General features: G+C 36.8%; 1 protein-coding gene across 5 annotated transcripts in view; it reads right to left on the bottom strand.

Moving 5' to 3' along the window:
- LOC103722615 (putative clathrin assembly protein At5g57200) overlaps nucleotides 1-11,780 on the bottom strand; it is a 13,307-nt gene extending 1,527 nt beyond the window's left edge. For 2 of the 5 annotated variants that reach the window (XR_005512345.1, XR_005512343.1), the window contains exons 1-15: nucleotides 11,498-11,779; nucleotides 11,309-11,378; nucleotides 10,803-10,900; nucleotides 9,859-9,997; nucleotides 9,517-9,644; nucleotides 9,324-9,416; nucleotides 9,115-9,165; nucleotides 7,168-7,233; nucleotides 7,020-7,085; nucleotides 6,797-6,877; nucleotides 6,585-6,665; nucleotides 4,289-4,456; nucleotides 4,127-4,202; nucleotides 3,721-3,845; nucleotides 1,327-2,980 (exon numbers count right to left, since the gene is read on the bottom strand). Coding sequence is in view for 2 of the 5 variants with exons in the window: in XM_039127831.1 (XP_038983759.1) it covers nucleotides 2,653-2,980; nucleotides 3,721-3,845; nucleotides 4,127-4,202; nucleotides 4,289-4,456; nucleotides 6,585-6,665; nucleotides 6,797-6,877; nucleotides 7,020-7,085; nucleotides 7,168-7,233; nucleotides 9,115-9,165; nucleotides 9,324-9,416; nucleotides 9,517-9,644; nucleotides 9,859-9,997; nucleotides 10,803-10,900; nucleotides 11,309-11,378; nucleotides 11,498-11,587 (1,660 nt within the window). In the remaining 3 variants the exon portion in view is untranslated. Of the gene's footprint in view, nucleotides 1-43; nucleotides 57-1,326; nucleotides 2,981-3,720; nucleotides 3,846-4,126; nucleotides 4,203-4,288; nucleotides 4,457-6,584; nucleotides 6,666-6,796; nucleotides 6,878-7,019; nucleotides 7,086-7,167; nucleotides 7,234-9,114; nucleotides 9,166-9,323; nucleotides 9,417-9,516; nucleotides 9,645-9,858; nucleotides 9,998-10,802; nucleotides 10,901-11,308; nucleotides 11,379-11,497 lie in introns of all 5 variants that reach the window. The other 3 variants (XM_039127831.1, XM_039127830.1, XR_005512344.1) reach the window with 2 other exon arrangements.

The following is an 11,780-nucleotide window of genomic DNA, read 5'->3' as shown; positions in this document are numbered from 1 at the left end:
GATCAGTAAACTTTATCATGCATTGGCATCACGCTGTCCTCACCTCAGTGCATGATCTGCATGAAGGCATCCAAAACCAAAGGGAACTTAACAATCCATGTTTGCAATTACCTCACATGGCAACACAGTAAAGAAAACTATCAAATTGGATTCAGTGCTTAACAAAAACTTGCAAGAGCCATTTTACAGCAAGCTAGGCCCACTGATGACATCAGTAAAATCGACTGATGAATTGGTTAAGATGTCCTCACAATATTGATAGATGTTCACAGTAAAATACTGGAAAGAGCTGCGATGCATAGTTAAAGTCTTCACCTATCACCAGTTCACAACCAAAATTTGTTGAACTATTGTTATGATCTACTGTACAAGCAATCTAGCACTGCATAAAGAGGTCAAAGCGATCAATAGGTACAATACGTCACGTTCCGGTCTGACTTATTTGGATCCGCATTTTGAACCCTATTTTTCCACCGCTTGCTGTCATCACCAACACAATAATTTTCAGACTCATTATCATCTTCCACCCAATTCCAGTTTCCAGGTGCCAAGGCCTGGACAGATTTTTTTGTGTACATGCTCAATAACATATAACCAACTGAAGCACAATCAATGCTTCTTGCAGGCATCATCATCCTCGACATTCTCATCCTCAGGAGAAATTAGACAAGATGAAGCAAAACTTTGTTATATTTGCTCGTAATGTCGCCGGATCGGAAGCAGAATTCATGAAATCATTTTTAAAATTGGCGACTAATCAATTGAGGTTGCTCTCAGTACCACTAAGTCATAAGCAATGAGTTCATAGCCGCCATAGGCTTCTCCCATTAAAAAAAAAATAGCATCTATTGTTCCCAACACCCAAAAACATCTTTCCATTACTGAAGGTTTTGATAGTCATCCTTGTATATGCGTTTCCTCCTTAAGATCTATCTAGACAAACTACAGATCCTCATGGAGAGCCTTCTCAGATTTGCTATTCGTGGATGATAAAAGGAAGTTACAAAGAAGAAATTCTAGCAGATTGTATAGAGTGCAGCTTCAACTTAACAAAGTAGAGTATGCCACTGGAAAAGATATTGACTCCCTTTTTGTCTTTTTTTTTTTTTCTGGTGGTGGTGGTTTTGGGGAGGGGAGAGGGGGTTAGGCTCCTGCTTAAAACATGATATGCGACAAGCAAAAGAAGTTCATAACAGAACCCAATTAAATCAAGAAAACCCTCTAGATGGATATATTTCTTTGACAAATACTAGTGGATAAGAAATTAATGCATCAAAAAATTCCATAAATAGAAGAGATGAAATCACAGGGACCAGCTGAAATTACCTTCCACGAAGGAGGACGACGATGGCCACCCTCTGTTCGTCATGAAAGAGAGCGTCTCCTCCTGCGTCATGGGGTTCACTCGGTGGGCCTGCTTCCTCGGCGAAACAGAGCAGGAGGAGCCCGGGATGAAATGGAGCCATTAGGGGGCGGATCGACGGATAATGACGCTGTGGATGGCGTCCTCAAGGCGGCGGACGAGGCAAGGTGGGACGGGTGATGTCGGATTAGATTTTGGGAGCGTCCTATTAGGGTTTGCGGAAGGATTCGAGCCATCGAAGAAGAAGATGAAGAAGAGAGACCGAGGAGAGCCGAGCAGGCGAGAGATTGGGGGAGAAGGAGAAGAAAAAAAATAAAGAAAGGGAGAGAGGCATGTACATTTATAGAAGACCGGTACCGGAAAGTAGTACTACGGCGTCGTCGGGAAGTGTGGAATCGTGCAAGAAGATTCCCGTAATTCTGCGGTCGCCATCTTGATCTTTCTGAATATCACGGCGCTCAAGTGGTATGTTTCACAGGAGAGAGAGAGAGAGAGAGAGAGAGAGAGACGGGTTATATACGGTTTAGAGACGAGGTTCCGGGATGCATCATATAGCTTCGTAGCGCCTATTTTTTTTCCCCTTCTTCTTTTTCCCCTTTCTTTTTTTCTTCTTGAGAAAGGGAAAACGAATAAGCCCAGAAAAATCTTGTTGTCGTTTTTAATTCTCAGGGGGCTGAAATTAATCTTCTTCCTCATGATACGTATCAGCTCAAAAGCTATAAATTCGTTGCTGCACATGAAAACCCCAGTACCCCGTTGATAACTTAGAACTGGTTGTAAAGCACTAATAATAGCCATCAGCACCTCTATTTTAAAATAGCAATTTAATTACAATTTCTTATGCAAATGATTACCGTGTTTAAGGAAGTTAGTCTTGGACTCAGGCTTTCAGACATTATATATTAAGAAATGCTCGATAGAACACTAGATTTTATTTTTTTAATGACTTCAATGAAATTATAAGAAACAAGTTTGGTGACGACAACAATGTCTAAACATTTGAGCAATGAGAAATACAAGGCCGGAAGCAGTACTTGGCACGCACAGATCAAGCAGCAGGACGCATATTTAGAAGAACAACGAATACATCAAGCCCTCTGGATCAAAATCATACTCAAGAAATACAAATCCGATAGGAAAGGTAACACGTCACACTTTACAAGAAACTAGTTCTCTATCCCTTCATTTTATCTACTAAGATGAATGAAAGAACATGTATATTGCACGTATAATGAAGAAAAGAATGCATTGCCTCCGGGAAAAAGAATGGGGGAAATATCAAATCAAACCAGATCTGCCATGTAGAGCAGCAGCCTGAGGGAAGCCAGCAAAATGATCAGCAAACGGATTGGTAGATGCAGCCTGGGAATGAGGATAGTGAGGTTGATAGTTGTCCGGCATCATCATCATGCTTTGCTGCTGGTGATAATACTGCTGCTGCTGGGCTATTAAAGCCATCTGGACGTTGGGTGGTGCTGCAAAATTGTTGGACATAGCAAAAGGGTCCTGCGAGTCAAAAGGATTGGTGGCAAACCCACTGTATGCTCCTGTGCTCTGTTGCCGCCTGGCTGCATCATCATACAAGCTGTTGAGCAAAAGCTTGTCGAATCCACCAGCCTGTTGAGCCAAACCAAAAGTGTAGTTATCAAGAAAGAAGCATGATCCTGATTCTGATGAACAAAGTGATGCAAGAAATATATGAGTTTGGATATTGGAAGGAGGAAAAGAGAGGCAAGATAAAGTGATACATCTCTCATATATTGCTTAAACTAACATCTCCCATATGTCGTAATTCATGGGGGAAGTCAAGATGAGGAAGCAGTGAAAATACCAGCTCTCATATATTGCAAAATATACAACACCAAGCTGTAAGAATGTTCTGATTTACGATAGCAGACCCATGGTTCAAGAGTCTGATGTCGAATTTTATAGTTCAAGCTGGCCAATCGAGAAACTGATGCTCTTTTTTTTCAGTAGATAGAAAAGCTGATACTCATCTGTTTTTTCTTTTTATAAAAAAATTATGGTTTCTTATTGAGGTGATTGATTCCACTTTTTATTAACTGCTTCAGAATAACAAAATTAAAAAAGTGAAATAAATTGGTTCAGATGAAAAGAGATGTCTTTTCGAGGTTTAGGAGTAAAAAAAATGAAGAGTACTCATTTGGTTTTCATATTCTAATATTTTCAAATTGAACTATATATGTGCCTAATTTAGCTCCAAAAAGTATACATTAAAATAGTGCTTATTTGCCTTCCACATTAAACTAGATTTCTTTTGGATGATTATTGCAACTTTTCACACAAGATTGGTGGACAAAAAAACTTAATGCTGATGTAGTAACAAGAGTACAGACCAGTTTGTTGTCGGTCAACTGGTCACTATTACTGCTTGGTGTTGTGACTAGAGCTAACTCCCATCCTGAAGAATCAATTCCACTCCCAACCAAGCCGCCAGTATTTGAGGGTTTGGAATCATCCCCTGCAAAGATACAAATGGACAACAGTTATTCCATGACAGGAAATAGAAATGCATTAGAGGTCTATGACAGAAGAATAGAGAAGCAGTAAGCTAAGCTGGCAAGATTTTCAGTTGGGCGGGATAATGGATACAACAAAAGCCAGGAATGAAGGATCACAAATACTCTTATAATCTAATCTCTAACCTTAGGGGTAGAGCAAACCAAGAAGCAATTGTCCTTAAAATAATTTAAGTGTTCAATATATGAAGATGAAGACATCAAGAAATGAAGATGTTGTCACCTTGTGGAATGATAGCAAGAGCCAATGCATTGCTTTCCTCAAGTTCAGCAGCAACAGGATTTATTTCATCCAAACCCTGCAGATGACACATGATATGGATTTTACTCTGGCTTAGTGATGTCAATTGCAAAGGGAGTATGTAAGATGAAACAAGAAACCTACCAATAAATCAACAGTTGTTGCCGGTTGAGCTGCTACCTCCATGATAGGCTGTGATTTTTCTTCAGTCTCGGTTGGTGAATTTTTCTCATCTTCTACAGCTGGTTTTTGACTCTCTGAAGGGGAAGATTCTTCTTGTTTGTTGGTTATTAATTTCCTCTCTTGGTATTCCTGAATAATATCCCAGATTAGTTTAAAAATATCTCAGATTATTTTGAACATATATCGAAAGGCATTCAACAGACAGCAAAGCCAAGTCAACCACTAAAAGATGTGCATTTTGAAACTATATGATACAAAAAAAAAAAAGACAACACCTCACATGTAGCAGTGGAAAAGAAGCTGTCTCAACAGCTTAATTGTATATCACAAGATTTTCCATTTACAGCTACATAATTTCTAATGAATTCTCTCTGAAATCTGAACAAGGCCATCAATTATATTGAAGACAGTATACTATATGGACTGAAGAACCGTCCCAGACTGTATTGATTAAGACTATGACCCCTGGAAAGTTGGGCATCTATAGTACAACATTAGCTCAACAGACATACATTCACATATGCCAACTTTCTATTGGTTAGTTTCCAGGGATGTAAAATCTAATATTATAATCAAATCTTTTCAGCAAGAAGCTGCATATTCAACACAAACATCCAACTTGATCGTGTTATTTACATCATAAACCATGAGGAAGTCCATTTTCTATGATTTATTTGACTAATTAGAATACTTAGATCTCAAGCACATAAAATTAGATAGCCAGTTAGGGTATTTAACTTTTAAAAAGTAAACAAAAAGACATTATAGAGATTGTGGAGCTAAAAGCAAGAGGCAAATCTTTGTATTTTCATAACCATTCTTTAAAACATGATTTTTTTTTCTAAAAAAATAAAAGGATAATTTATTTGCTATATTTGGAGTGATAGAATATAAATATCTTGATTAACTGGACATGATGTCTGTTTCATGAAACACTAAATGTGTGGGCTTATGAAAGTGGACACTAGACTTCTTAAAAATATGACTTTGTATTTTGATCCAGCTACATTAGAATTTACTCAAATTTATGAATTTCACATCCTATTATATCTTTTTGTATTTTTGAAAGAAATTGAAAAGGAACTTGCAACCTACAACCCAATACATGATGCAATACGATATAAGCTCCTGTATGATCTACGACAATCTTGATCGTGATAACAGCGCACAAGAGTCCAGCAGCATATCTCATTTTATATAACAGACTCTATGGGATGTATCTTCATCTGCCTCTTTATTTTTTTTATCATATTACTAGTGCATGATAACAAAGATAACTAAATTATATTCAACACTACTCTGTCTCATAAACAATATATCATCTGCTGATAGCACACACCAATAGGCCTCTTCCCGAGTATCAACAATAAACTAATTTATAGCAGAATGAGGGTTTAAGGTCAATATGTTGGCATAATCCACTAGCAATCTGGACAGCCACAGGTCTTGCTTCAGCTTGTTCTCACAACAGTCATGTTCTCTTATACTGTATTTAGCTTGGGCCAACAACTCTTCTGCACCTTTCTTCCTCAAGGGCTACCAACCTGCTTGCAATGAAACTTCGTCACAGGCATCCTCCTTGTTGAAAGAACAGACCATTTTCCTATCTCTTTCCATCGATCGATAAAAATCATATTTTATCACTAGGATCAACATATTGCTCAAGCTATCTCATCCTCGTCCCCAAGATCTTCACAAAAAAGATTGTATGTTGTATGTTTAATTCAATTACAGTTTCTGCAATATTTTACAGTATTTTTTATTCCTATAAGCTTGTAGACACTCTAGTTGCCTCACAAAATGTATAAGCAGTCAATAATTACATACCTGCAACTCCCAAAAGTGAAATAATGTCAAATTCATCCTCACTCTAGCTATACTTAGTGCACTGGAATTATTTCAGTGGCCCAGCAAATAAAAATCAAATGGACCCTAGACACGAGATTCTGGAAAACATGCTGCGAGCCTGTGCTTTGGTAAGACCTAAACCAAGATTTATGTGAAGAGCTCAAAAGGAAGTCACTGAAGCAACTCAAGACATCTATTATCATTGTCTACCATCGCCACCAAGTCCTGACACAAAGAGAAGGCTTTCAATTCCTCAAATCTAAAATTAAGATGATGGAGTCTTGGTGCACTACTATAAATATAAGCAAGAAAACTTGTATAATATACTCTCCAGAGTCTTATTTGAAACAGAAGCACCATAAGGAGCTTACTATAAATATAAACAAGAAAACTTGTACAATATACTCACCAGAGTCTTATTTGAAACAGAACCGACATGAGGAGCTTCCCTAATGTATTCTTCCATCGTTGCAAGAAATGATAACGGTGGCTGAATAAAAGAAAGGCCATAAAGATCAAAAAAAAGAGATGGCATAAGTAGGTTTGTTCAAGGGTGGATACAGAAAATGTCATAGACTCTATACATATCATCCTAAATTCAAAAATCAATGAACATAAGACCTCTCTCAAAATTGGAAACTGAAAGTTCCTGGCCAGCTCCAAACCTTTGCAAAACTCATAGAAACTAGCAAGAATTTCAGCCTGTGACAGAAAGTTCATATATCAATGGAGTTAAACTAGGATCACTACAAGATAATTTGGCCAAAAAAAACTTCTGATAAGAATATTTTTTTGTGCCGCAACAAAAGATAAAAGACATCAAAGGATAAAAATGTTATGATACCAACTGGCCGGCCCTTTTATAGATGTCGAGCGTTTTGATGGCATCATGTCTTGACATCTCAAAGAACTGCAGTAAGGTGTTATCAGTTGAATGAACAAACAAACATAAACTTTCATTCCAAATGACTAGCAGGACAGAATCACAGTACCAAATCCACAAGATTGATAATCCCATCGTTGATTGCACAATAGATTTTGAAGCTCTCTTTCAAAACCTGTACAATCAACACAAAGAAAGGGTGAAGCTAACAGTGGCATCTACAAAAGCACATGGATGCTTAAGTTACCCTAACAAGCAAGGTTTTAAATACTAGATGTCTCCCAATATCATCCATGCCCAAATCTCTCTCTCTAAATGACCCCAAACACTACCCCTCTATTTCTACTTTGTCTCACTCCTCTCTCTCACACATCTAAAACCTCCAATCCACTTTCCCTGTTTTTAACCCAACCTTCCCCCACCCAGCCCTCTCTATCTTTGCCATCTTTTCATTTCCTTTTAAATACTATGTTATTGAATTTCTTGCGTGTATACCATATACATATCTGAAATTATGTGAATACCCTTGTAAATTTACTACTCACATGTATACCCTTATAGATTATTTCTTTTGCGTGTATACCCTTATAAAAATCTAAAATTGCATGTATACCATCACAAATTTACTATTTCTGTGTATAATTATTTCTTTTTGCATATATATCCTTATAAATTATTTCTTTCTGCTTGTATACCATTTAAATTATTTCTTTTTGCATGTATACCCTTAACTCAATAAAGGTAAATGTGCAAAAAGAAATAATTTAGTAAATAATTTATAATAGCATACATGCAAAAAGAAATAATTGATAAGGATATACCCTTAACTCGTAAATGTACAAATAGTAAATTTACGAGAGTATATACGTAAAAAGAAATAATTTATAAGTGTATGCATGCAAAAAATAAATTTACAACAGTATAGAAGCAATTTTATATATCTATATGGGTATATATGCAAAAAGAATAGTTTATAAGTGTATATCCACAAATAGAAAATCTATGAGGGTATACACGTAATTTCAAATAATTAAAAGAATATACTTGCAAAAAGGCCTATATTCTCTGATATCTTTTATTTTATTAATTTATCCTTTTTTTTAATTTTACAGAAAGTATTATCACCAAATATCCATATTTGAATAGTATTTATTTCATGACTTTACTATTATATTTTAATTTTACAATTAAATATTCTATTTTTATATTAACTAAATTTTGGTTCTATTTGATACCTCACAATTCATTATAGTTCCTTTCTTGTTCTTGTAATCTAAATTGCAATTTTCTCTGCTTTTGGCTTTTTGTTCTTAAAATTCATTTCTTTCTTTACGTACAAAAATTACATCTATGTTTATTTTTATTTAAATGTGCTTTCCACTACTAATAGGAATTTTAGAATACTGTTATTTTTTATTTATAGTCAAGGGTGAGTCTCGCCACAACAGTAAAGTTGCTCCATTGTGGCTTAGAAATCAAGGGTTTAAATCACGAAAACAATCTCTCTACATGCTGTGGTAAGACTACGTATATTTGATCCTTCCTAGACCTAGCAATGGCCGGAGCCTTATATGCTTGGCCACATTTTTTATTTATATTTAGAGATAAGTATTATATTTCACGTTCATGATATTTTTATTTCATACTATTAATGTTTAAAAATATTATTATATATTTTTAGTTTTTATTTTTAATATTACATTGTTATATATTTTAATATCTAAGTTTCTACTAATTTGAATTTAATCACCCAATATTATTTTTATGATTACTAAATGTAGTGCATGTGCCCGTATGATTGTGTATAGAAAAAAGAAGATTATGAGTTCATTACTTTCAGGTCCTTTTAGAATTTAAATTCTAGTTAAATTATCTCGAATCTAAAATCTTTAGCAGTCACATGCATTTGCATGTACATAATAACTAGTGCAGATAAAACCATGTTCACAGACATCTCGTCTTGAAAGGACTTTTAATTAAAGGGAAGCAAAATCAAGCAAAATCTCTTAACAAACATAACTACCATTATAAATCAATCCAAAACAAATGAACATACCAAAGCTAATGCATACTGTATAAGATAGTTGCCAATTGCTGCTCCTTCAGGCTACAATGAGCGAAACAATTTAAGTCAAGTCTTTGTCTTACAAAAACTAAGAGAGCAAGTATGCCAAGCACACTTGCTAAAAAATTTAAAATCCTCTATTTTTGCTTCTTTGCGTGAAGCCCTAGAGAATGCAAAGTTATTATCATGTAAATCATTACCTGGCAGCCAACTAGCCGGTAGAGCAGATTTTGTAAAGCAGGCAATTGATCTAAAAGATCCTGACAACCTAAATTCTTTGTTCTACTTTGCCCCTGAAAGATTTATAAAAATAACAGATAAGAAAAGAAAGCAAACAAACCAATTTTAGAGTCCCGTACATCAAATTGAACTTTTGGAAAATGAAGATCTCACCTTCGCAGCCCCATCTGAAACTTTCCTCAGACGTTCGGCTTCAATATCATATTTTAAAATCCTAAAACACTCTAACCGCTCCTCTAGGAATAGTGCATATGTTCGAACCCATGCTGAGCAATCCCAAGCTAGAAGACAAATTGAACATCTGAGAAACATCAATATTCCATATTCTTTCTGCTAGACCCAATCATACTGCACACCACAGTGATAACTCCAGGTGCAAAACAGTAAACAACAAAATTTTACTACATGATCCATATTCTTCTGCTCAATCTAATCATAATGCGTGCAACATTGTTAAATAATTTAAGTGCATATTATTGAACAGGAAAAACTTACCAAGAGAACTGGAATCATCCTTGAAATTAGATATACGCAGAACATTTCCTCTGCGGGAATAGTTTAATAGATCCTCTCTGAATGTAGGATCGCCCTCTCTCAATGCCCTGTGGATAACTATCAATGTTTTCAAGGCAACCTGTATAACATAATTAGCATAAAGTTATTTATCCAAGTGAAGACCATCATGCAATACCAATGCCTGCTTGATTTGGTTAACTACCAATAATTTAAACTGAGAAGTTCGATGAAGATGGTGGACACTGCAAGCATTTTTCACAGATATAATGAATGAAGAACCACAAAGCAGTTGCAAGATGACTAAAAAACCCTTAGTAATGTTTCAATGCAAGATGCAACATAACGTTAAGTCTACTTTATGGTCACTAACAACTCATAATGCTGGTGGAAGCACAGTAACAGATCCATGCAAGTAATGTTGCAGGTCTTGTATAATATTTTCTCTCAAGTTCTAAAGGTATTCATTGATCACTGGTTCGATCCAACTTGTTATGGTTCTACTGAATATATTTAGTCAATTTCTTAATTCTTTTGTATGAATAGATCAAATAACAAGTGGAAAAAAAAATCACTGCATTGGGGGATCTCTTGCCAACAAATTGTGATTGCAGCCACACTACAACATCCACTCCAAATAAAATAGCATGCCACATGCCTAGTTTATTGTACTAATTTATAAGTCTATAACTTCCAAGGTTTATGCAAGATAATTATCATGTGTTGTTTAGGCAAGGTTTTGAATCCTTATCTTATCCTAAGGAACCTGACTCTGTAACGTGCATTGAAAACCAAACCTTGCAACTGTGATTATCCAACGTCATGCACAAATCATGAATGAAGGATGACTTGCAGCATTCTGAGAAACGTAACAGTAAGTGATAGCCCAATTTAGTATACAATAATGGAATCAAAAGAGAACATACCACCCAGTTACGGGTCTTGGCCAATCTCCTAGCAAGTATATGCACGCAATAAGCCACATCAGTCCGTGGCCTATCTACAGCCGTAGCAACAAATATTTCTGAAACAATACATGCAACGATCAAATAAATAAATGAAATCAATGCATGAAAAATGAAAGAATTACATATCATATTGGCAAAAACTTGATAAAAAGGGAGGAAGTGCAGGAGTCTCCCAGTCCAGGGAGAGCACTCAGCCTCACCCTATATGCAGAAAGGCTGTTTTCATGTTTTGAACCCATGACCATTGCGTCACAATGGAGCAACATTATTGTTGCGCCAAAGCTCATCCTCAAAGACAAAAAGCTTGATGCATTTTCTAAATTCAGAAATCAGAACATCTGCTTCTGATTCCACTTCTCAATATTAACAAGATCACTGTACGGATCTGCGGATTCGCATTGCAATTCAACCAGTACGGGACGAATTCCCGTCCAATTGCCTAGATCCAAAAGCAAGTTACTCACTTCTAACGTGCCGTTCCTTCGGCGGGCATTCCACGTGGTTCGTGGCCTTGACGACGGCGATGTCGAGCTCCTTCCACCAGTCACGAGTCCAAAAGGAGATCAGATGAGAGAACTCGAAAGATTTGAGAATAAGCTCGAAGACGAGCAAGAATGCAGATTGGTGTCGAGGGGACAGGAATTGTTACGGACCTTGAATTCGCTGTTGACCTTGGCGAGGCCGACCTTGGTGGTGTCCTTGAGCGCCCCGTAGGCCTGCCGCCAGCTCTGGAACGTCCCCATCCGTCCCCTTCCCCCCAAAAACCCTAACGCTGACCTCGCCTTCCTTTCCCTGCGACGGCCGACGAGGAGGAGGAGGAGGAGGAGGAGGAAGAGGCAGAGACGGAGGAACGGATCTCGGTGGTGATTGTAACCGCGGGATTTTATTCCTAGTTTCTACCAACCACCGTCGGCTCCGCGCTCTTCCCCCCCTCTC

The sequence above is a fragment of the Phoenix dactylifera genome, chromosome 7 (assembly GCF_009389715.1).
Source record: "Phoenix dactylifera cultivar Barhee BC4 chromosome 7, palm_55x_up_171113_PBpolish2nd_filt_p, whole genome shotgun sequence".
In the NCBI taxonomy this organism is placed as follows: Eukaryota; Viridiplantae; Streptophyta; class Magnoliopsida; order Arecales; family Arecaceae; genus Phoenix; species Phoenix dactylifera.
This window is presented reverse-complemented; position numbering and strand designations above follow the sequence as displayed.